Source organism: Heptranchias perlo, chromosome 5 (assembly GCF_035084215.1).
Source record: "Heptranchias perlo isolate sHepPer1 chromosome 5, sHepPer1.hap1, whole genome shotgun sequence".
NCBI classification, from domain to species: Eukaryota; Metazoa; Chordata; class Chondrichthyes; order Hexanchiformes; family Hexanchidae; genus Heptranchias; species Heptranchias perlo.
The window spans coordinates 51173135-51199400 of NC_090329.1; the positions used below are offsets into that span (position 1 = coordinate 51173135).

The 26266-nt window shown below is 44.2% G+C and overlaps 1 protein-coding gene and 1 long non-coding RNA gene across 3 annotated transcripts in view; both read left to right on the forward strand.

The window, feature by feature from the left end:
- The window catches only part of LOC137321368 (uncharacterized), a 230284-nt gene that overhangs the window by 148054 nt on the left and 55964 nt on the right, over nt 1-26266 (forward strand). The window lies entirely within an intron of this gene.
- Nucleotides 1-26266, forward strand: part of wdr35 (WD repeat domain 35) — a 121148-nt gene that overhangs the window by 51580 nt on the left and 43302 nt on the right. For both annotated transcript variants that reach the window (XM_067984349.1, XM_067984351.1), the window contains exons 14-18: nt 1587-1640; nt 3787-3896; nt 6513-6723; nt 18608-18688; nt 24944-25080. In XM_067984349.1, the coding sequence (XP_067840450.1) occupies nt 1587-1640; nt 3787-3896; nt 6513-6723; nt 18608-18688; nt 24944-25080 (593 nt within the window). The remainder of the gene's footprint in view (nt 1-1586; nt 1641-3786; nt 3897-6512; nt 6724-18607; nt 18689-24943; nt 25081-26266) is intronic.

Here is a 26266-nt window from a genome sequence, read left to right on the forward strand (position 1 = left end):
CTCAGTCAGAGCATTTGTTATGGAAGCTATGCCTGAATTATGGCTTTGAGCAAGGAAGACTGCTGCAGAGAGCCCTTGAGGGCCATGATCAACTTTGTGGCCTGCAGCTTGGTCAGATGGCCATGTAACAATGCACAGATGTAAGATGTGAACTTCACCATATACATCCCCAAATTGTGTAGACTGCTGGTAAAGCATCTCCAATTTAACGTGTCCCTGCTGCTCTTCACTTGTGGTCTTTGTCTGCAACTCACTAACTGACCATGCCAGTGTGGGCCGTAGGATTGGGAGGTGCTGATGGCTGAGATTTGTTTAGATGAGGCCAAACATTAGGATTTTCCACCTCCTGCTTTTAGCAGCTAGAGGAGCAGATGGGGAACATATTAGAATGATGGAAACAGAGCTACGTGGCAAGACATTTTAGTGTGTCATGCCTCAAGGCCATAGGTTTTGCCTTTGTGTGAGGGAATAAGGAGTTAAAGAATGAAAAACAAAGGACGATACTGGTCATGAGCTAGGGAAAGGTCTCTGACCTACCCCTTCTCTTCCAATCCCACTCTCTCTATTCGCTAAGGTCCAGAATCTCAGGGACCTCATAAGGAGTTAAGAGTCTTAAATGAGGTGATCCCCTTTGCTTGGGCATCTGCTATATGCAGCCTTCTCCTGTAAGCACATAGAAAAAGGATACAAGTTGGAATAAGGAATTTATATTTTCAAAGTTTACAGTCCAGAAGCCACCTTATGTAAGCATGTAGCTTGCAGTACCTTGTGTTGGTAGCATGCTTACTGTTTGTTCTGTGCTGCATTTAATGAGTGACTGGGCAAACACATCGATACAACATGAATACAGAGTGCACTGGTGAAATATAGGCATCCTTTGTGTTTGGAAAGTAAATGAACAGTTAATAGAGTGTTGTGCATTATCCTTTAGTAATGCTTCACCAAGCTGGCTGCAAAGTGCTGTTAAGGTGCATTTTAAGGAAGCACTGTACAATCAAGCACACTTACCGTAGCAATTTTCCTGAGACCAGCAGATTTATTCCTTGCTCTTTCGGGGTTTGGGGCACAGGTGAGACAGCATGCAACCTTTCAGCCATCTCTCTCTGGGCTGCTCTGGCACTGCCGTTGACCGGAGCATTGGCTTAGTTTAGTCAGGACCTTTCTCACAGTGTACAGCTAGTTTTTGGTTCTCTTGCTTTATTGTTTACTTTTTCCTCCAAATCCTCCTCAGATTTGTCCCTGCAAAGTAAAGTGTTATCCGTTTTATGTGGATCATGGTTTTCACTTTGAGGCAATGTTAAGATATAGTTGGAATGTGATTTGTTATGAATGTAGCTTTAGCTTTTTATAATGACTGAAAATAGTATTTTAGTGCAGTTTTTTGCATCTGCTCCTCGGTTCTTGGCTTGATTTTGAAGTTTTCAGCCCCTTATTAGAAACCATCTAAATCTGAGTTAAGCCTGCATTTGGTGTGGAAGACTTGACATTAACGGTATACAGGTAAACTTTTATGCTTTGTCTAATTTGGAATGGTGCTAGGTTGGAGTAAAAGTTATTATTTCGAACTCTGTTTTTCCCTCCCTTAGGCAACAAAGGATGCGATCTGCTGCATCACCGCATCTGATAAAATATTGATCATGGTAATACCATTTGTTTATTTAGCTTACAAGTACCTGTTTAATGTAAGATTATTTTAATTAATATTTTGCTTTGACAGGCTTGAGATTACATATATGCATGTTTCACAGTATGGACTAACTGTTCGTAGCTGTGTTCCTAGATAGAGGCCTATAAATTCAGACAGTTAACGTCTATTTTTCGGGCGCTAACCAGCCCACTAAGGACCCAATATGGCAGGCAAAAGCACGTACAATTTCTGACCGGAGGTATGCCATCCATCATATTGGGAAAGGAGATTGCGCTGGCAGCAGGAACGCACGTTGGCACTTGGTCCTGCCTTTACATAAATTATTCTTTACCCTTTGTGGATTTCGATTACCCCAGCGCTTCACTCGCCACGTGCTGAACTTGCACAGCACACTGTTGGGCTAACTGGCAGGAAGCCTGCTGTATTTACCTGAATGTGGAGCCAGCACAGCATGTTTGGTGCTACTCTGTTTAGAAATAAGTCTTTTGTCAGCACTGAGTCACATGCACCCAGCTTGCAACATTCCAGGAGGTCTAACTCAATTTCACTGTTGTTTCATGGGCATTTTTGAAATTGGTGCCTGATAATAGTATTGTAATATTTTTACCAACATCTACATCTTGAACTTGGAAGAATCCTTCTAGCAGCTTTGGTAGATCTGTCTTGGCAGATGCATCTCTATATATCCTCCACCATAAGAATCTCTCTCTTTTTATGCCAGATGCTACTGGATTAATCTCCAGTAGTGTGTGGAGGATGCTAAATGAAAGATTATCTACCTGTGGGCTTCTTCATTCTTTGAAAATGATGTGGCCTCCACACACCCAATTCCAATCTAGCTATCCCCTCAAGCCATGCAAAGGATTCACATAACAATTTTGTTCTGTTAGTCTCTTTATATTATAAAACAAGCTGATGTTCTGTTGCTTGCTGGAGCTGGGGGAGGGACCACTGTCATGTTTTGGGATTTTTTACCATTTTTCGACAGAAGTGATTTGGAAAAAGAATTACTTTTAAATATGTTTTAAAACATAGTGCATTTACACAAGTTTTTTTTTAAAAAGGCCACTGAGATGATAGGTGGTTAAAATACTAATGGCTTAAGCATGTTTCCCTGTAAACATAAAGCAATTTATTAGCCTGACTCGGCAATCAATGAACACCTCACACCCACTGTGTTGGAAATTGTTTTGTACCTTTCTCGCTGTGAACAAAGGGAAGATTAATAAAAGAAGACAGAGATACAGACAGTCAGGTCCAGAAAACCTTACAAGAAGGTTGGAATGCAGGACAGTGGTTAGAAGTTATTCTGTTTAAATCAAGCAGAATGACCCATTGATGTGTGGAACTGAAGCTTGTTCATTACTGTGTGAAGACAAGTTATATTGGTTGAATTAAGTATATCTTATAACTGGTGCTTTGTATGTTCACTTGCTATGAAATAAAGCAGCTCAATGATTCATAACCGGCCTCGTCTTATCACGTGTTTTCTCAGCCCGCCTTCAAAGAAATTGATGCGAAAGGCACGAATATCCAGTTAAGATCACTGGGGGATACTTTTGTTACATTCCTGGCTTAGGCTATCCTATGATTGGATATTGGGCAGTATACGTTCAGGGTCTTGCTTTAGATATTCTCTCAGGTACGGCAGTGCTAGTCACTCCAATAAGCTCAGATCGCTTATTGGAGTGACTAGCACTGCCGTACCTGAGAGAATATCTAAAGCAAGACCCTGAACTTGTAACAACCATCCCATGTTGGTGGTAGGGTGCTGATCATTTGGTTTCCCCTGAACAATACAATATAGTCCAACTCCAGCAATATTTGAAGGATGCTTTCATATTTGAAGAATAAGGAAGACCCACCGCAAGGCAGAGAATCTTTGTTTCAACTACATGCACCTTTTACCTGATTATTTTAAATCTCTATGGATGGTGACCATAGAAAAAAGCCTGCAACTTTCAGTTCTCCATCTTTTCTAGTTACGTGGGAGGTGGGGCGTGGCAGCTATGGACTTGTTTAGGAACTGGAATAAAAAATATCAGGCCTGCTAAAGAGAATATTGGTGAGAAAATTGTATTGAAATATTTTTTAATCAATTATGTGCAAAATTAGTTACATTGATTTGTATTCTCCAGGGTCGTGAATCAGGAAAAATTCAGAAATATAGTTTACCAAATGTTAGCCTGATCCAGAAGTATCTGTTGAACTGCAGAAGTTATCAATTGTCACTGAACTGTAATTCCAGGTAAGTTCTTTTCATTAAGTAACTGTGACTGATTCATTACAGTCTAAGCTAACAAATGGAAGATGGAAAACTGTATTTTAAACAACACATAGTAATTTGTAAAGGATGACTTTGCATAATAGAAGTCCTAGACAACAAATGAGAATAAACTAAAAGTGGAGCAGTAAAGCTGATAATCCAGTGTTTTGCCACAGACATTTGTCTGTGTTGACTGATGGATGTGAGGATCCACCTATTTCAGATCATAATCTCTATTATTTATTATAAGAATTTGGAGCTATGTCATAAATCGATTTTAAAATGGCATATCTGATTGCTTCCTGGAAGATATTTTTATTTTTTTGTGGAAGAGAAAATATACAAGCTGTCTGAGTTTGACATTAAGGGCTCGATATTACAATGGTGGAGGGTTGGCAGCGGGGGGGGTGAAGGTATGCGTGGCAAACCCGCATGCACAAAACTTACCGTTTCCGACGCGATCGCATGTTGATTGATGATGATTAACGTCCTCCCCGGGCTTCGCGCCCGGCAGCCAGCCTGATTGACAGACTGGCTGCCGTCAGGAGCTGCTACGCGAGGTGGGGGGGCGAGAAAGAGAGAGAGCGAGACATCATCCGGCGCTGGAACGGAAGACCGAGGGGGGAGAATAGAAGATCTGGTGCTGGACTGGAAGATCGGGGGGGGGCGGGAAGAGGAGAAGATCGGGGGGCAAGGGGGGAAGATTGGGGGTGAGAGGGGAAGACAGGGAGGACATCGGGGGGTGGAGAGGGGGACATTGGGGGAAGATCGGGAGAGTGAAGAGGGGGACATCGGGGGGGCGGTGAAGAGGGGGATGTCGGAGCAGGAGACAGCGGACATCGGAGCAGGGTGCAAAGGTGGGTTCATTTAGTGTTTTCACTTCCATGGTTTTTTATTTAATTTATTTTGTTTATTGTTCCCTGATCTGGCCCAGGCGTTAATCAGAAGGGGTGGGCAAACCGCCCAGGTAAGTTTAAAAAATCTTTCTAACTACTTAATCTGTCACAGGTAAAGTGCCTTAAGTACCTCAATGAGGTATATTTGGCTCTTTAACTGTCATCGCGCCGGCTTTAATTGCCAGCGGGACTTTGGTTTTCGGGTCACCCGCGCGCACAGGTGGGTCCCTGGGAAACTCAGAAGTCGACAGGTTGGAGCCGGCTTCCAAATCCAAACGGGATTTCCGCGATTTTCGGAGCCCCTCCGCCCCGAAAGCATCCGCATTTGCCTCCTAAAATCACCGAAAATAAGTGTGGGGTGGGGGCATGGGATTCTGTCTGTTTCTTAAAATGTCTTTTTCTGTAAATAGTCTCTCATCATGTTCAAATTTGTTGTCCCGGTGGTATGTCACTATATGTAAGGCTCCCACTGCGAGAAGTGATGCCATTGTTATCCCAAAGGGCAGAAACATCAGAAATGAGCATTAAAAAAATGCTAGTTGGGTACGCATGGTGTTAGAATTAGGATCTCTTGGTTAAAACAAACATTGGCTATTAATACCAGTTAACGTAGTGTGCAAGCCATCTCCTTGAATTGTGTTTTTGTTCCGATTTTTGATGGACATTTCATCTCCACAGGCAGTGCAAGCTGGGAATAATTTGTGACAGTTGATGAATGTTCAAATGAGCAATTTACTTTCGGCTGTTACAGTGCAAAATAGTTAAATGAATAATGATTTTGCTAAGTAATTTTATCCACTTAACTGTTCTTTTCTTTTATCCATTTTAACTGTTGTATCAAGTTTGGCAAGAAGCTAACATAGGAATGTAAACCAGATTGCAATTACAGTACTGTAAAAACAGTCGCACAGTTGTCATGGATAACTGAAAGCGTATTTATGTGATGTGCTTCATTACAGTATACACATTACAGTGCACCACAACAATTTTTTTTTAAAATGATCTTTAAAAACAGATTAATACACCCATCACAGTATTTTGCATTAGCTCCTAATGAGGTGATTTTCACACCTAAACAAAAGCGCTTGTCACATTGATTGCCAAAAGTGCTGGAGTCCTAGCATCCGATGAGATGAGAAAGGCTGAAACATCACTGAATTGGTTACTAGGCGCTTTTCACACCTGGTCGAAAATGCTTGTAAAAAGAGCTTAACAAATTGATTGAAAATAAGGGATTAACACATATTAACACATCGGCTTTAGCGAGGCAGTACAACGCTTAAATGAATAAATCCATACTTGCATTTAAATGTTAGGGGACAGCTATAATTGGAGAAGATAAAAAAGGGATTTGTGCATGGAGATTTTATTCTCTTAAGCATTTCACACTTTCATCAGTTATTCATTTAGGTGGGCTTGATTGGATATAATGGTAATCTTATGGGGCTGCAGAAATATCCAGTGGTAATGGTTCCTTGTAACCACTGTTCATGGCCATTGCTAGAGCTAAGAATAATTATCTGAGGTTTTCAGTGAAGCTGTGTCAAACTGCCAAGTTAACTTTGTGTTTTGGAGAAAATTGTATAGACACCAAATGCCATTGGAATTAGTTAAAACATTTACAGTAGGTAATATTATAGACAAATTGAACTATATTCAATGGAAGTACTAATAATGTAACTTTTTTTTATTATCTGTCTAGCCGTCTTGCCATCATTGATATTGCAGGTGTTCTGACATTTTTTGACCTTGAGGCAAGAACAATGGACAATACAGGACAGCAAGTGGTGGGTGAACAACTGAAATTTGAGCGTAAAGATGTCTGGGATATGAAGTGGGCAAATGATAACCCAGATTTGTTTGCCATGATGGAGAAGACCAGAATGTATGTTTTTAGAAACTTGGACCCTGAGGTGAGATTTTTATACATACTAGCTTGTATATTTCTTAAATTAAAACTAATATGATAATTCAAGAAACAAAAACAGAAAATGTTGGAAGCATTCATCAGGTCAGGCAGCATCTGTAGAGACAACAGAGGAGTTAATGTTTTGGGTGTGGACCCTGTGTTAAAACTAGAGGATTACAGATGAACAACATTTTAACAAGGACAAAGAGAACAATACTTGAAGAGGAAAGATTTGCAGGTCTATGGGAAAGGGCAGGGGAATGGGACTAATTGGATAGCTCTTTCAAAGAGCCAGCACAGGCACAAGGGGCTGAATGTTCTCCTCCTTCTGTGCTGTATCATTCTATGATTCTATGGGGGGAATTTTAACCCCCAAGAATGGGTGACTTGGGGGCGGATGGGAGATGAAAATCACAGCTTTTTGGATCGTGACCGCAACCCGGCTCCAGTACATGCACTTTAACGTGGGCGCATTTGGATGTGTGCGAGGAACGTACTCGCCAAGGTCGCATCCTCAATTAGTGTCGGAGGGCGGGTCGTTAGCGGGGCAATTAATGTCGTTAGCAGACGTCAAGTAGCTTTTTTTAATTGAATGTAACCTAACTTCAAATTTAATATCTTCAGCACGTGTTTCCCGGGGCTTCTGAATTGAGCTGTGAGCGCAGATTCCGACCTGCCAACTTCACTTCCGGGTTTTGTGTCTGATAAACTCCTCCTCCCCCCCCCCCCCCCCCCGCCCTCATTTTCTTCCTGGCACCAAGTCAAAATCCAGGCTCATGATTCTAAGAACATGTGAATAACTGAGGAGGTGGGGTACGAGGCAGGTAGAAATCGATGTATGAAAAACTAGTAAAGCGGAGCAGGCTACAACAGCCTAGGAGCCTGGGAGAAGCAAAAAGCAGGTTTACACACTGGGTACAGACCATCCCGTCAGCACAGTATTCTGACGGAGGGTTCCCACCCAAAACAACAATCTGCTTCTTCCCCTCCTCACCCCCCACCCCTCCCACCATGAAATGCTGGCACACCCATTCCATATCACCAGCACTTCCTGTTGCAGAGAATATGGGAGCTAACATTTAAAGCCAATATTCAGATCAGAGGACTGCAAAATGCTTAATAGGAATAAAGTGCTATTCCTTGAGTCCAGAGGGCTGCTAAGTTCCTAATAAAAAGATATTGTGCTGTTCCTTGACCTTGCATTGAGCTTTATTGAAACAATGTAGAAAGCTAAAGACACAGATGGGTGTAGGATGGGGATTTGAAGTGGCAAGTGACAGGGAGCTGGTGGTCGCACTTGTGAACAGAACAAAAGTGTTTGGCAAAAGAACAGTCACCATAATGAGGAGACAGTACTGTGAGCAGGTATGCTTGGAGGAAGTACAGGTAAATTGCTATCTCACCTGGAAACAGTGTTTGGTGCCCTGATCAGTGGTGTTGGAGTAGGTGAATGGGCAGGTGTTGTACCTCTTTCGCTTACGTGATGCCCTAACTATAATCTTCCAAAGTTCTCTCGATTCAAGAACCATTCCTTTAGATTGGAAAATTGCACATGTCACTCTGCTATTTAAAAAAGGTGAGAGAGGGAAACCAGGGAATTATAGACCAGTTAGCCTAACATCTATTGTTGGGAAATTACAAGAATCTATAATTAAGGATAGAGACACTGCACACCTTGACAATTTTCAGCTGATCAGAGAGAGCCAGCATGGATTTGTAAAGGGTAGGTCATGCCTGACGAACCTGATTGAATTTTTTGAAGAGGTGACTAAAGTAGTGGACAGGGAAATGTCTATGGATGTTATTTATATGGACTTCCAGAAGGCATTTGATAAAGTTCCTCATAAGAGACTGTTAGCTAAAATTGAAGATCATGGAATTGAGGGCAAATTATTGACCTGGTTAGGAAATTGGATGAGCGGCAGGTGACACAGAATAGGGATAATGGGCAGATACTCAAATTGGCAGGATGTCACTAGTGGTGTCCCACAGGGATCTCTGTTGGGGCCTCAACTATTCACTGTATTTATTAACAACTTAGATGACGTGATAGAGAGCCACATATTCAAGTTTGTCATGACACGAAGATAGGTAGCATTGTAAGTAGTGTAGATGGAAGCATAAAATTAGAGAGCTATTACTAGATTAAGTGAATGGGCAAAACTGACAAATGGATTTAATTGTAGGCAAGTGTGAGGTTATCCACCTTGAACCTAAAAAGGATAGATCAGAGTACTTTCTACATGGTGAAAAACTTGAAACAGCAGAGGCTGAAAAAGATTTCAGGGTCTGTGTACATAGATCATTAAAATGTCATGGTACAGAAAATAATCAAAAAGGCTAATTGAATACCGGCCTTTATACCTAGAGGACTAGAATACAAGGGGATAGAAGTTATGCTACAGCTATACAAAGCCCTGGTTAGAGCACACCTGGAATACTATGTTCAGTTCTGGGCACTGCACCTTCGGAAGGATATATTGCCCTCAGAGGGATTGCAGCATAGATTTACTAGAATGATACCTGGACTCCAAGGGTTAACTTACGAGGAGAGATTGCACAAACTATGGTTGTATTCCCTGGAATTTAAAAGATTAAGGGGTGATTTGATCGAAGTTTTCAAGATATTAAGGGGAACTGATAGGATAGATAGAGAGAAACTATTTCCACTGGTTGGGGAATCTAGGACTAGGTGACATAGCCTAAAAATTAGAGCCAGGACTTTCAGGAGTGAAGTTAGGAAACACTTCTATATGCAAAGGGTGGTAGAAGTTTGGAACTCTCTTCCGCCAACAGCAATTGATGCTAGCTCAATTGATAATTTTAAATCTGAGATTGATAGATTTTTGTTAACCAAAGGTATTAAGGGATATGGGGCCACAACGGGTATATGGCCCCCATATTAGAGTGGAGGCGGGATGGCAGCGGGGGTGGGGGAGGGTGGTGAATGGGCACGTGGGTAACCCGCCCAATAAAAAATGTCCGTCCCCCACGCGATCATGATTCAATTAGTGCCAATTGTAAACAATTTTACAACACCAAGTTATAGTCCAGCAATTTTATTTTAAATTCACAAGCTTTCGGAGGCTTCCTCCTTCCTCAGGTAAATGTTCAGGAGCTCCTCGAAGCCTACGCATTTATTAGTGCCAGTTAATGTGGCTTCCAGGTTTGCCGTCTGAAAGCTGCGCAGCGGGCGGACTGCGCACCAGCATCACAGGCCGTCAGCTGGAGGAGCTCTATTTAAAGGGGCATTCATCCAATGGCTTTTCCTGGAGCAAACACCCACACAACACAATGGAGCAGCACAGGGGCTAGGCTGCTCCAAGATTCAATGATGCCTCACTCCAGGTGCTACTGGATGGTGTGAGGAGGAGGAGGGATCTGTTTTACCCGGCGGACGGGAGGAAGTGGCCTGCCTCTGCCACCAAGAAGGCCTGACTCGAGGAGGTGACGAGCAGCAGCAACATCTCGCGCACCTGGGTCCAGTGCAGGAAACGCTTCAATGACCTAACTTGGTCACCAAAGTGAGTACACTTATTGATTCTCCTACATTCCATATTCCACATCACCGCCCCCACCCCCCAACTCATTCTGCACTGCCAACACTACTCTATCACATCACTCCTCACATCCACTTAAGGCTCATCCTCAACTTACCTGCACTTCCTCAGCACTTCCTCACCTCCCCATTAGTCACACCACCTCTACCACTCACCCCACTCCTCATCTAGTGTGATGTCTCTGTCTCATACTCGCCCTCTGATGCATCTCTTTCATGGTCGGCCTCACCCAAACCAATGCATTCATCAGTTGGCCACTTCACCATCACTCGCTCACATGTCTGTTCTTTCTCCCCTTCTAGGAGAAGAGAGCGCAAAATGTACGGGAAAGGGCGAGAACCGGAGGGGGCTGCAACAAATCGTTGTCCTCACAGACACGAAGCAGGAGGTGCTGGAGCTCAGCCAAACCCTCGAGTGCCTGTCCGTCAGGGACGCTGAAACTGGCAACCCACAAACGTTTGGTGACACAACTTTAACATTCATCATACACATTATGAATTGATGTTAACATGCCTTGCCATCTTCAGCACCTCAGTATGCTCATCGCAACATGACACTTCTATGATGGTGCTTAATATTGCCTTCTGTTCTCTTATAGGGCTTTCAGCGACCGCTGTGATGGCAGAGGGCGATTCTTCAGAGGACCTGCCGGTCTCTGAGGGTGCACTGTCACATCTTGGCGAACCATCCACCAGTGCAGATACTCACACTTCGGTGGGTCCTAGTCCTCATTTAGTTGAGTTACCACACGCATGTGAGCATGAGCAGACACTGGTGGCAGGGGCAGCTACGTAGAGTCTGCGTCGGTGGGAGTACTCCTCTCCAGGCTCTGCTCAGCTGGTCGCACATGCTGAACCCTGGGGGCAATCCTTTAAAAGGAGAATAATCGAGGGACAACAGCACATTTGCAAGGTACTGGAACAGGTGCCACGCGCACTCTCCACAATAGCGCAGAGGATGGAGGAGTCCAACTATTGCTTGAGTGGAATGGTGGCACAGGTACAGGAGGGAATCTCTGAGATAGTGTCACAGGGACGTGAGCAACTCTCTGAGATACTGTCACAGGTAAGTGTGGAAATGTCTGCAATGGAGAGAAGGCTAGCCTCCATTGAACTTCAAGAATGGCTCAGAAATGAGTCCATTCAGGCCTTGACAGCGACCGTTCGGACTCAGGGTGAACAACATTCTGCCTTCTTAAACAGGCAGACAGATACACTAGCACTGGCCTTACAAGGCATCACACAGAACACTTAGAAAATATCAACGGGATTAGACAAAGTCAACATGGATTTATGAAAGGGAAATCATGTTTGTCAAACCTACTGGAGTTTTTTGAGTATGTAACTGGTAGAATAGATAAGGGACAACCAGTGGATGTGGTTTATTTGGATTTTCAGAAGGCCTTTGATAAGGTCCCACATAAGAGGTTAGTGTGCAAAATTAAAGCACGTGGGATTGGGGGTAATATACTGGCATGGATTGAAAATTGGTTAACAGACAGGAAACAGAGAGTAGGAATAAATGGGTCTTTTTCGGGGTGGCAGGCAGTGACAAGTGAGGTACCGCAGGGATCAGTGCTTGGGCCCCAGCTATTCACAATATATATCAATGATTTGGATGAGGGAACCAAATGTAATATTTCCAAGTTTGCTGACGACACAAAACTAGATGGGATCGTGAGTTGTGAGGAGGATGCAAAGAGGCTTCAAGGCAATTTAGACGAGTTGAGTGAGTGGGCAAATACATAGCAGATGCAGTATAATGTGGATAAATATGAAGTTATCCACTTTGGAAGGAAAAACAGAAAGACAGAGTATTATTTATATGGTGATAGATTGGGGAATGTTGATGTACAAAGGGACCTGGGTGTCCTTGTACGCCAGTCACTGAAAGCAAACATGCAGGTGCAGCAAGCAGTTAGGAAGGCAAATGGTGTGTTGGCCTTCATTGCAAGAGAATTTGAGTATGGGAGCAAGGATGTCTTACTGCAGTTATACAGGGTCTTGGTGAGGCCACAGCTGGAGTATTGTGTGCAGATTTGCTCTCCTTACCTAAGAAAGAATATACTTGCCATAGAGGGAGTGCAGCGAAGGTTCACCAGACTAATCCCTGGGATGACACGACTGTCATATGAGGAGAGATTAGGCCGACTCAGCCTGTATTCGTTCGACTTTAGAAGAATGAGAGGGGATCTCATTGAAACATATAAAATTCTGACAGGGCTAGACAGACTCGATGCTGCCAGGATGTTTCCCCTGGCTGGGGGGTCCAGAACAAGGGGTCACAGTCTCAGGATATGAGGTAGGAGATTTAGGACTGATATGAGGAGAAATTTCTTCACTCAGAGGGTGGTGAACCTATGGAATTCTCTACCACAGAAGGCTGTGGAGGCCAAGTCACTGAATATATTTAAGAAGGAGCCAGATAGATTTCTAGACACAAAAGGAATCAAGGGGTATGGGGAGAGAGCGGGAATATGGTATTGAGATTGAGGATCAGCCACGAACATATTGAATGGTGGAGCAGGCTCGAAGGACCGAATGGCCTACTCCTGCTCCTATTTTCTATGTTTCGATGTCCTCCAAACTGTTGACCAGCCGAATGGTAGGAGTGATGTGGCCCTGGCCCAGGGGAGGGATGATGGCGAAAGGGGACATGGAAGTGGGGACGTCACTCAAAGCGCTCCCACGTCTCAATCTGTACCCGCGATGCTGCCTCCTCTCCAGGTGGCCGAGTCCGCCCCTGTGCAGGTGCAGCAGTTTTTTGAGGAGCCCTCACGGGCTTCAAAACCTAGAGGGCGTAGGCCCAAAGCAGTTAAGCAGTCAGGGCATGAACATGAGCAACTTGCCACTACATCTGCTGCAGCCACAGAGGATGCACCACGTAGAAGTAGTTGTAAGAGGAAATTGTAAGAGAAAAGAGAAAATTAAGATGGAAATGAGGAGGAATTTCTTCTCCCAGAGGGCCGTGAATCTTTGGAATTCTTTACCCCAAAAAGCTTTGGAGGCTGAGTCATTGAATACATTCAAGGCTGAGTTAGACAAATTTTTGATCAGCAAAGGAGTCAAAGGATATGGGGAAAGGGTGGGAAAGTGGAGTTGAAGTAAAAATCAGATCAGCCATGGTCTCATTAAATGGTGGAGCAGGCTCGAGGCGCCGAATGGCCTACTTCTGCTCCTATTTCTTATGGTCTTATGAAGGTTTTTTGAGCACAAAGGGTATGCACAAGGGTGTCTGACAGATGGTCATGTTTTCCATTAATGTTAAAGTTTTTGTTGAAGTGACATTAAATTTTATGTTTGTCACCACTGCTGCCATGTCTTTTGTTTTATTCGTTCTTGGGATGTGGGCGTCGCTGGCGAGGCCAGCATTTATTGCCCATTTCTAATTGCCCTTGAGAAGGTGGTGGTGAGCCGCCTTCTTGAACTGCTGCAGTCCGTGTGGTGAAGATTCTCCCACAATGCTGTTAGGAAGGGTGTTCCAGGATTTTGACCCAGTGACGATGAAGGAAGGGCGATATATTTCCAAGTCGGGATGGTGTGTGACTTGGAGGGGAACATGCAGATGGTGTTGTTCCCATGTGCCTGCTGCCGTTGTGCTTCTAGGTGGTAGAGGTCGCGGGTTTCGGAGGTGCTGTCAAAGAAGCCTTGGCGAGTTGCTGCAGTGCATCCTGTGGATGGTACACACTGCAGACACAGTGCGCCGTGGTGAAGGGAGTGAATGTTTAGGGTGGTGGATGGGGTGCCAATCAAGCAGGCTGCTTTGTCCTGGATGGTGTCGAGCTTCTTGAGTGTTGTTGGAGCTGCACTCATCCAGGCAAGTGGAGAGAATTCCATCACACTCCTGACTTGTGCCTTGTAGATGGTAGAAAGGCTTTGGGGAGTCAGGAGGTGAGTGACTCGCCACAGAATACCCAGCCTCTGACCTGCTCTTGTAGCCACAGTATTTATATGGCTGGTCCAGTTAAGTTTCTGGTCAATGGTGGCCCCCAGGATGTTGATGATGGGGGATTTGGTGATGATAATGCCATTGAATGTCAAGGGGAGGTGGTTAGACCCTCTCTTGTTGTTGGAGTTGGTCATTGCCTGGCACTTGTCTGGCGCGAATGTTACTTGCCACTTATGAGCCCAAGCCTGGATGTTGTCCAGGTCTTGCTGCATGTGGGCACGGACTGCTTCATTATCTGAGGAGTTGCGAATGTAACTGAATACTGTACAATCATCAGCGAACATCCCCATTTCTGACCTTATGATGGAGGGAAGGTCATTGATGAAGCAGCTGAAGCTAGTTGGGTCAGGGACACTGCCATGAGGAACTCCTGCATCTAACACCCACTACCATCTTCCTTTGTGCTAGGTATGACTCCAGCCACTAGAGAGTTTTCCCCCTGATTCCCATTGACGTCAATTTTACTGGGGCTCCTTGGTGCCACACTCCGGCAAATGCTGCCTTGATGTCAAGGGCAGTCACTCTCACCTCACCTCTGGAATTCAGCTCTTTTGTCCGTGTTTGCACCAAGGCTGTAATGAGGTCCGGAGCCGAGTGGTCCTGGCGGAACCCAAACTGAGCATCGGTGAGCAGGTTATTGGTGAGTAAGTGCCGCTTGATAGCACTGTTGAGGACACCTTCCATCACTTTGCTGATGATTGAGAGTAGACTGATGGGGCGATAATTGGCCAGATTGGATTTGTCCTGCTTTTTGTGGTCAGGACATACCTGGGCAATTTACCACATTGCCAGGTAGATGCCAGTGTTGTAGACTGGAACAGTTTGGCTCGAGGCGCGGCTAGTTCTGGAGCACAACTCTTCAGCACTACAGCCGGGATGTTGTCGGGGCCCATAGCCTTTGCTGTATCCAGTGCACTCAGCCGTTTCTTGATACCACGCGGAGTGAATCGAATTGGCTGAAGACTGGCTTCTGTGATGGTGGGGATATCAGGAGGAGGCCGAGATGGATCATCCACTCGGCACTTCTGGCTGACGATGGTTGCAAACACCTCACCCTTGTCTTTTGCACTTTGAGGATGGTTTTTTTTTTACAGAGCCTCCTCTTCCCATTAGTTGTTTAATTGTCCACCACCATTCATGACTGGGTGTGGTAGGACTGCAGAGCTTTGATCTGATCCATTGGTTGTGGAATCGCCTAGCCCTGTCTATAGCATGTTGCTTCCATTGTTTGGCATGCATGTAGTCCTGAGTTGTAGCTTCACCAGGTTGGCACCTTATTTTTAGGTACACCTGGTGCTGCTCCTGGCATGCTCTTCGACACTTCTCACTGAACCAGGGTTGATCCCCTGGCTTGTTGGTAATGGTGGAGTGAGGAATATGCCGGCCTATGAGGTTACAGATTGTGCTGGAATACAATTCTGCTGCTGCTGCCCCACAGTTGCCCAGTTTTGAGCTGCTAGATCTATTCTGAATCTATCCCATTTAGCACAGTGATAGTGCCACACAACACGTTGGATGGTGTCCTCAGTGCGAAGACGGGACTTCTTCTCCACGAGGACTGTGCGGTGGTCACTCCTACCAATACTGTCATGGACAGATGCATCTGCGACAGGTGGATTGGTGAGGACGAGGTCAAGTAGGTTTTTCGCTCGTGTTGGTTCATTCACCACCTGCTGCGGGCCCAGTCTGGCAGCTATGTCCTTCAGGACTCGGCCAGTAGTGGTGCTACCGAGCCACTCTTGGTGATGGACATTGAAGTCCCACCCAGACTACATTCTGTGCCCTTGCTACCCTCAGTGCTTCTCAACATGGAGGAGGACTGATTCATCAGCTGAGGGAGGGCGGTAGGTGGTAATCAGCAGGAGGTTTCCTTGCCCATGTTTGATTTGATGCCATGAGATTTCATGGGGTGCGGAGTCAATGTTGAGGACTCCCAGGGCCAGTCCCTCTTGACTGTATATCACTGTACTGCCACCTCTGGTGGGTCTGTCCTGCCGGAGGGACAGGACATACCCAGGGATGGTAATGGAAGAGTCTGGGACGTTGGCTGAAAGGTATGTGCTGTGAGTATTGCTATGTCAGCTTGACTCGTCTGTGGGACAGCTCTCCCAATTTTGGCACAAGTCCACAGATGTTAGTGAGGAGGACTTTGCAGGGTCGAATAGGCTTTGCTTTTGTCGTCTCCGGTGCCTAGTGGTCCGATGCCGGTTGGTCCGTCCAGTTTTATTCTTATTATGACTTTTTTTAGCGAGATTGTACAACTGAGTGGCTTGCTAGGCCATTTCAGAGGGCAATTAAGAATCAACCACATTGCTGTTGGTCTGGAGTCACATATAGGCCAGACGGGGTAAGGACGACAGGTTTCCTTCCCTAAAGGGCATTAGTGAACCAGATGGGTTTTTACGACAATCCGGTAGTTTTATGGCCACCATTGCTAATACTAGTTTTTTTAAATTCTAGATTTTTATTTAATTAATTGAATTTAAATTTCCCCAGCTGCTATGGCAGGAGTTGAACTCATAACTCCAGATTATTAGTCCGGACCTCTAGATTACTAGTCCAGTAACATAACCACTATGCTACCACACCCTTTTTGTGCATGTCTTGCCCATTCTTGACTGGCTTTTGTGATTGGGCCCTTTCATGAGGTTCGCCATGAATGGTGACACTTGAAGCCACTCATTGGGTCACTTTACAGTGTGTGTATGTGTAGTTGCAGGACAGTTTTGTGTGGGGAGGGGTGGGCGGCCTGGTGTGGGCGCCGTTCTTTCCAGGTGGTGTGAGGACTGGACTGTTCACACTTTCTGATGTTAGAAAAACCGTTCACATATCAGTGACTCCCTGGTCTCACGAGCAGCCAGGGGAGCCGCTGCTCTGCACATGGGTTCCTCCTCCTCCTCCTCCATTTGGGTGGCAGATGTGAAGCGGCACCCCTCTCTTTTGTTGCTCTCTGTGCTCTTGTGCAGGTACCTGTGGCGCAGCACTGTGTTGTGGAGCTCCAAGTGGCGGAGGTGGACGCTGTGCCTGGCGAGGCTGGTGATGTTGCATGTCCTCGGATGTAGTGGTGAATGTAGCCATGGTGCCCCCCCATCCTGACGGTGTGAGTTTGAGGGGGTCCGCAAAATGGTTATATATGTGCGAGCAGAAGAATTTTCAGTGAAAACACAAAGATCTCGCAGCCAAAACTTTGAAAGGACTGAGTGCCCTGCTGCAATAAGTGACCTTTTCTCCCCATTTGTCAAATAAGCATTTGAATGTGCAACTGGCTGCTGGCTGAAACAAGTCTGTTGCAACATGGAGTGTTTCCCACAGCACGGGAAACACGCTGAGGATGCTTCAAAGTTGCACCCCTGCCTCACTGTGGAGAAAATTAAGTAGTGCAACTACTTAAACTATCTAAACAACTGTGTCAAGTATCATCCCGCCGGCTTTAATTGCCAGTGAGACCTCCGCTTTCAGGAAGCGTGCGCACACCCAGACGCGTCAGTGGGGAACCCGGAAGTCTGCGGGTTGGAGCCGGGTTCCGAACCCGAACAGGATTGCCCCGATTTTCGGAGCCCCCTGCCCTCAACACACCCTCAATTTCCCAGGAAAATTGAGCCCATGGAGTTAGGTCACAGATCAGCCATGATCTCATTAAATGGCAGAACAGGCTTGAGGGGCTAAGCGGCCTACTCCTGTTCTTGTTTTTCCTACGTTCCTACATCAGAATGTGTCAGGACAATGGGCGCAGGTGGTAGGTGTGGTGGAAGAATGAACTAGCGTGTCACAGAGGGAATGACATTTCATGTATTTTTGTTAGTGAAACTTCAAAGCCCCAATTTTAACCTGGAGCAGGAATCAGACAGGCAGCCTGTGTGCTGGATAAAACCTCCTACAAGCAGTCCCTCTTACCTGCTATCTTCTAATAGGCTGACGTGCTGGCTGCTGAGAGACTGCTGCTACTACTGCTGCTCCTCTTGTTCCACCTCTGTCAAATCAAACTGGCAATAATGGCATCCATAATAAGCTGTGGGAGTTTAATGAGGATTGATAAGGCAAAAAAATCTCATAAAGAAGCAATCTGGCATTCCTGCCGTCCAAGGTGGGTTAAAATTACCCGTTTCATTTGGAAAACAGTTTTGTTTGGAAAGTCTGATGTACGTTTTAGTTTTATGACTTTTACTATTGAGGTGCTTTTTGACTATAAATATTGATTGATATGTTTGGGAACAGGATGTGTTTTTGGAGTTCATGCATGTATTTATTTGCAATGTAGGGTTGAGTAATGTGTAGTAAGTTATACTTTGAAACATGTTTTGCCCATTTGGGATTGTAGTGCTACAGTAGTTTCTTTTTTAGTGTTTTTAATACTGGGAATTTTTTTATTATTATTTATAGGAACCAATTCAAACATCTGGGTACATATGCAATTTTGAAAATTTGGAAATCAAGTCTGTACTTTTGGATGAAATTCTGAAGGTAATTTTTAATGCAATGTTTATCATATGTAAGAAATAAATCATTGGTAGAATGGTAACTCAGTTAACGTTGGCAAAGAATACCCTTCATCATGTGCATTTTATGCTGTTTCCACATTCACTATTGTTTTAGTTAATATTTATCCATATTGAAATCTATCTGCTATTCTGTGGCTCATCTGTGTAATTGGTCCAGATCTTTTTGAATGCTTGGCCCTGATATTTACGGGGAGGTGGGAAGGGTGTGGGAGAGTGCGGTAGCGCGTCTAAAACCGGGAAAGACCACACAGGCAGAGGTCCTGCTGATATTAACGGCAAACCTCATTATCACTTTCTTCTTCTGTTTCCTGCCTGGCAGCCAGCCAGATTGACAGGCTGGCCGGCTGCCGGGCTGGAAAACCAGTGACAGGAGGCCGCGGCCAGGGACCGCTGGGAGCTTGGTGGGTGTGGGTCAGAGCCCGGCAATCGGGAGGGAGGAAGGGAGAGATCAGGGCTTGGTGGGAGGGTCGCTGATCGCGGGAGCAAGGAGAGACCGCGATTGGCAAAAGGGAGGCCGAAGGCTTCCTTGAGGGACGGGATGCAGCACTCCTGCCCACTAGGAGAGCTCTAAAAAGCACGAACCTGCTGGAGCTGGCAGCTCTTGCCTCCATTTCGCTGCCGAATTTCCCGAGCCCTGGGAAACCTGGCCGGCAGCTGTTAAATTTAAATCAGGCTCCCAATTGCACTGTGAGAGCCTGATTTAAATATGATAATGAAGTGTCCCGCCTCTCCAAGGCTGCACACACGCACGCTTCGCAGCCCATCGCTGAGAAAATGGCCACAGGCGGGTATGCGACGGGTTTAGGGATGTGTTGCCCGATTTTACATTTTTAACCCCCCTCTCCCTGCCCACGACACTCTACCATCCGTTGTGGCGGGGTAGGGGGGCGTTAATATCGAGGCCCTTATATTTGTTACCTTAAACTTTGGCTATGCGTTCATTAATAAGTTATCATAAAAATATATCTACATTATTAAAAGTCTTGCATTTAGTGCGCACTTCCTGTCCACAAACCTTATTTCAATTGACACAATTTTCTGTCAACATTTATCGTGGAAAAACCCCATAAGAACATGTCAACATTTTATAATAGTTAAACGTTAACGTTTGTCACAATGTAATTGCGGGGTTAGTAGATGATGTAAGGTTGCAGTTGAACGTCTCCCATTTCTGGTGTTCCTGTGGTGCGAGTTCCTCAGGTGCACCTGCCCTTTTGTTTATTTTCCCTTGTGCAAGAATTTCTCCATTTTGCCAGGCCTTCAATTTTTTGTTTCCCTGCAGGTGAATTTTTTTTCTATTCTTTCTGTGTTCCCTGCTGCTCTTTTCCATTCCACAACCTCTATTTCCAGGTCTCCAACTCCGATAAGGGGCTGCCGACTTGCCAAGCTCCTTCACCATTGCTGAGGCCTGCTATATATTGGCCCCATTTGTCCGCCCTTGTCCCACTTGCTTCCTGACCGACAGCTAATCCAGCATCAAACCGGGATCTGCTGCCTGCTATTTGACGATTCTGGCCTGTCGTTATCTTATCCGTCGCATCCCATCGCACCATCTCCAAGCCCTCTCTGTGATCTTTGCTGATAAACTGGGACTTTACTTCAGAATGCACAGTGTGTTATATTATCGGCAATCATTACACTTCTAAACTAAAGTGCTGGGTTATGGGCGAAGATCACAGAAGAGGCCTGGAGTAGTCCAGGAGCTGGGAGATGAACGGGAGAGGCAACAGCCAGACCAGGGCTAATAAATAGGAGGCAGAAGGCCCAGGTCCACGATAGAAAAGCATGGTATGTTGGAGGTGAATGGGGCAATGAAGTAGAGGTGATGATGGGGGGGAAGGCAAAGGGTGGGAGGGAAATAGCATGAGTGGCAAGGATGGTGAGGTGATGGGGAGATGGTGTAGCAATAAATATGGATAATATGGTTCAGCATGCAGGACAGGGAATGGGCAAATTGGAAATGCATGGTAAGCACTTTACTACCCCCACCATCTGCCGCCTCCTGCTCGAGATGACAGAAGGAGACCTGCAAAAGTAGATGAAAAAGAAAAACTCAAGGATAAAGAGAGAGAGAGAGAGGGGGAAAGAAAAACCATGACTGTCAGACAGGTTGCTCCTGCAATTCATCATGAGTAACATCACATGTTCCCTCCTCGTCCTGTTCCATCACTTAAATGACTTGGTCCATTTCATCCCTCTGCCCCACTCGTTTCTACCCGCTTACGCTCCTCTCTCAGCCCTGCTGTGCTTCCTCTTGATCCTGCTTGAAACGTAAAAAAAACCAACAACCTGGGCTGTTCAGGCTGCTCCGTGATTTACCACCCTCCCATCTCTGCCCCACTCGCTCTGAAATTTACAAAGCTGAGTCTGAAGGAGCAGTGTGCAGATCTAACATAGGTGTGAGCCCCAGTGCACAGCGATTTGCTTTTTAAGTCCTGCTTCCAATGTATAAATATTTATTAGTGTTGCTCCCACTGTTTCTGTTTTTAAGTATAGCTCTGCTGTTTCCTTTTAACTACTGCTTTTTTTTAAAAAGTATAGTATTGCTAAATGTTTTTAGTCCCACTCTTGGCAGTTGTGTGGTTTTTTTTGAGTGCCACTCCTGTGTTTCTGTTTTTAAGTACAGCTCTCCTGTTTCCATTTATATCCATTCCTAGTGTTTGTTTCTTTTAGTCTCGCTTCCACTCGGCACTTTTTTTAACTCCCACTACTGATGTTTGTATTTTTAGGTCCTGCTCCCAGTTTTTTTTCCAATTACAACTCTTCTGTTCTTTTTACTCCTGATCCAGGTTTTGTGCTTTTCTTTTTAAGTCCACACAGTGAAGCCTCTTGAGACTCTCCTCCCCAGTGCTTATAAATGTATTATTTTTGATTTTCCCCCCGCTACGTTTTCCTTCACTATTCTTTTCATCATCATAATTGTGCTAACTCCCTCTTTCCTGCTCCAACCTCATCTCACTAACCTAATCTGTGCTCACCACAACCAAATTCTCTGGAACCCCAACAACGAACTCTTTCCCATTCATTGGGAAATGGTTGTGAATCTTTGAAATTCTCTACCCCAGAGGGCTGTGGATGTTGAGTCATTGAATATATTCAAGGCTGAGATGGATAGATTTTTGGACTCAGGGGAATCAAGGGATATGGGGATCGGGCGGGAAAGTGGAGTTGAGGTCGAAGATCAGCCATGATCTGATTGAATGGCGGAGTAGGCTCGAGGGGCCGTATGGCCTGCTGCTGCTCCTATTTCTTATGTTCTTATGTTCTTATTGCTGTCAACCTCTCCACAACCCACTGTTTCTTCCTTTTACCTTCCCTAATATTTCTTATCTCCCTATCACTTAAGTCAAACTCCCATCCTATCCTCTCCAACTGTCACATATCCAACTTTACACTTGCATTCAGGTAGCCGAGAAACTGACATTTACACAATATAAAATTCTGTAAATACTTTTATTATATGATTTAAATACAATATTTTATGTACAAATTATGTTCAATACTTTATCCACATAAAACATTCTACGCACTGTACATGTTATATATATAATAGTTGTATTGTTGTAATTATTGTAATTATGTATATTGTATTATACAATTTATATATTTCATACCAGTTAATTTTAATTTGCACTTCTTTTTTCCCCCTTAACTTCTACAATTTAAAAAAAATCTTCTAATATACAGCCATCTTAATTTCCAATTAGTTGCATTCATTTAATTACAATTTCTATGTAGCACCACAATAATACATTCTCTGTTATACCATATGATCGCCTGTCCTTATCAAACAACATATTCTCTGACTTCCCATGAACAACGTTACAGGAGATCTACTGATAGACCATTAAATCTTGCCCAATTAAACCTAAAGTCTCAACAAGGTGATGCTGTGGATTAGCACATAATCCTTTCACCTCTGGTTTTGAATTGAGCTAAAATTGATTTGGTGCAATTCTACCTTTGCCAGCTTTCGGAGTCCTATGTTAAAGTTTTTTGAGCAGGCTGTGCCCAGATCCTAGAGTGTTGGGGGGGCGGTGGAGTCAAGACAGTACAAGAAGTTCCATTCCTCAGCATTGGCATTCTTATCACCTCGATAAGCAGAAAATAAGAAAAATATGTACCTGTGATCTGTCTATTATTGTGCTTAATTCGTATATAAATCAGTAGCTTACTTCTGAGTTCTTTTTTCTCCATCACTTTTTGGTGGAGATGCTTTGTGCTTGGCTTGCTATTCCTAGTTTGGAGTGAGTCCAAATTACACAAAAACAGGTTAAAGCAGTTGGAATCTAAGCCTCCAGTCCAACGCCGGTGGTCTGATTAATAAACAAACAAAAGCATTTCCTTGTCTGGATCACTGGTGTCTGAACCACACAGGCACCATTATGACCCACCATCTGGATTGAGTGACCAATTTAGTGGCTAACATACTGGGTCCACTTGATACACACATGTGAATAGATGTTAAACTCTGACAGGACTCATTAATTTCCAGACGGTGTTATCTGATGATGAGTCGAATTTGTCTGCAGTTTGAGCAACTAATAGCCCTCAAAGTTCAATCCAAGAAACTGATAGGACACGATGGCTGTTCAGTGGCTTGTCATTTTCTTGAGGTCACAGATTATGTTTAGTTTATTTGGTTCTATTTCTTTTGACCCTTAAACTACTTCAAAATGTAAGAAAAGATAGCCCACAATTGAGTGCACAAGGCTCTGTTGTTTTCAAACAGAGACCACCAAAATGGTCAGTTGAATGCATTTTGCATTGTTTACTTCCAGAAGGTGAGAAGCCGTTGTGATACGTCAAAAGCTGCTCCACGATTTCTATGGCTACACCTTCAATTAATCTGGCACTCAAGGCAGCATTGGAGCAGTCTTTTAATATTACTAAATATTTATTTGATTACCAATTAAGGAAGATATGCAAATTGGCAGATCTGTTTTGATTGTAGGTAGTTTGTCTAGGCTGAACAGAGTAGGAGGAAGTGGAGCAGCAGGGTCCTTTAATGTGGAGAATGCTGAATGAACAATGCAAGATTGCCTATCCTAAGAGTATTCTTTGTTCTTGGAAAGAATGCATCCTCCAATGCTCAACTCAGTCCTGCCCTACTGGTTAGAAATTAATTTCTACTGTGGGCAGACCACCTATATATATATATAAACACCATTAGTAAGATTTTCTCTCCCTCTCCTTTGCACCTGTCTGTTTGCCAGCTCTTTATTTTGGGTGCAGTGCTTTTAGCTTCTTACTATTGCTCAGTATATCTAGTTTCTGTTTATATTTAGAGGTAATCCCTGATGATCCCTTTAAATTAGTGTCCAGCATCGGACATACCTCTGACAAAGCTTCCCTAGATGACCTGAAACAGTAGGCTGAGATATGATACGCAGGGTGTATATAAACTTTCCTCAGTGTAAAGCCTACTTCTGTTTGCCCTCCCTTTAAGGATCACTGGTTTGGCTGCTTTTGGCCTGAGGAATCTGACTGCAGCATGCATGGCGCATGCTGCGGACAATGGTGATCCAATATGGGACAGAAGCCTGAAACTGGCGTTAGGTCTTGGATTTGTGTAGGAAATGGACCTAGTGCTGGTTTCAGGTCTGTGACATCGCGACATCGGGCTGAACACACGCTCACCACATGCCATATTGGACCATTCAGCACTAGTTTTTTGCCTGATTTCTAGGCCCATAACTTATCAGTACAGAGTTCCCTAGATCTATATTTGTCTTAGTGTTGAGCTGTTTATAGCAGACAAAACAAATTAGTCCTTTGTAAATGGCTTGCATTGTACTTCAGATTTTTTCTGTGTTCAAGTAATTTATTTAACTCATCTGATCTCACATGGCCACACAAATGATAGTCCAACTTTTCCCAAACCTTTGCTGTCCTTGAGCCAGCTGGTAGGGATCCACGAGAGGTTGACTTTCCCTCTTAATTATCCTTCATTCCCTATGGGGAAGCACGTCGGCCTGGGGCTTCCCACCGATAGCCTGGCTAAGATCAGAAACTTACTTTGTTTGGAATAAATGTGTTTCAATTATCTGTGCCACACTGCATTAATAAATCCTTTACATTGCTTCACTTGGTTTCTGCAATCTCAGTAGTATTAATCAGGAATGTGTAACTCATCAGATGATTAAGGAGATGCTATTGATAATTTATTTTGTGGATTTACTTAAATAAAGGTGATGCATATTGAATTTTCTCTCAGGAGCCAAGCCAACCCAACAAAGACTATATCATTAATTTTGAAATTCGTTCACTACGTGATAGCCGGAGTCTTATAGAGACAGTTGGGATTGAAGATGCCTGCACATTCATTGAGGAAAACCCTCATCCTAGACTTTGGTAAGGAATATATCTGGATAATAAAATGTTTTAATTCTGTTATTTTATATTCAACTTGTACCACACTGTCCCAGCTTTCCAGCTGGTTGGCAAAATCTTAATGGTTCCTATTCAATCAGTCTTCACATGCAAATGAGTTTTGCAGTCATCCCAAAGTGGGGGGGGGGGGGTGCATGGGATGAGATGGGATGGGAGAAAACTTGCTTGTGATGCTTTAAGTGATCTTCTCTGCCCCTGCTGTACACAAGGGCTTGTCCTCGGTTGCATCCTGAGTTTTTTTTCTGTTGTCTCCCACGCCACTAAAAGTTTGAATTAGTTTATCAAGGTTTTTCTTGAGAAAACAATTTGTAATTCTTGCCTGGAGTGCACGGCTTGTAAAGAGGAAGTTCTGTCAACTTTCCACTGAGTTTCTCCAGTTTTGTTCTGTAGTTTTAGTCTACAAGTTTTTGTACCAGTTTTCATAGATGCTATCTTGAATGGCAGTCTCGTGCAGTTAACCTCAATTGAACCAGTAAACATCAAGAAATCCTGCCATTCTTAGTACGTTATTAAAGGAATTATTGACTGCAACATCAGACCTGACCCTCCCTAGCCAAGAAACAACCTTCCTTTCAGACCAGTGGCAAATTTGTATTGAAGACTAAGCTAATGTGGCCCTTGAAAGAAAAAGTCTACCAATTCCAACTCCTTTTCAATCGCCCAATGACTTCCAGTCACAGCAACCCCCATGACAAGAGAGTACACTAGTAGAGAGATACAGCTGATGGTTTCACAGTTGAGTCGCCCCAGATTTTGTCAGATGCTCAGGTGGAAAGGATGCGAAAGGAATCTATTACTCTCAGTTTTCTAACTGATGAATAGCCAAATCCACCAGTGACAAGCGGAAATTCCAGCTGACTGCATGGCTTTTAGAAGAGCACAGGTTTCAATAGTGGTGATGCTATGAAGTTCCAGGAAGTTTTCTTTGAAGTCTTGCAGCATTAAAAGCAAGCATTTTGTTCACTGATGTCACATGCACCATCAGGGTGCACTGTGGAAGCATTTTTATTTTCAGATGCATTTTTATTTTCAGACCCTTTCCAAACTCGTTGAGAGTCTATATTGCTGCTGCTTGGTGGCTCTGGTGGCTATAATTGTGGGAAAATACCTCATTACTCCGGTTTATGAAAAATATAGGAGTTGAATT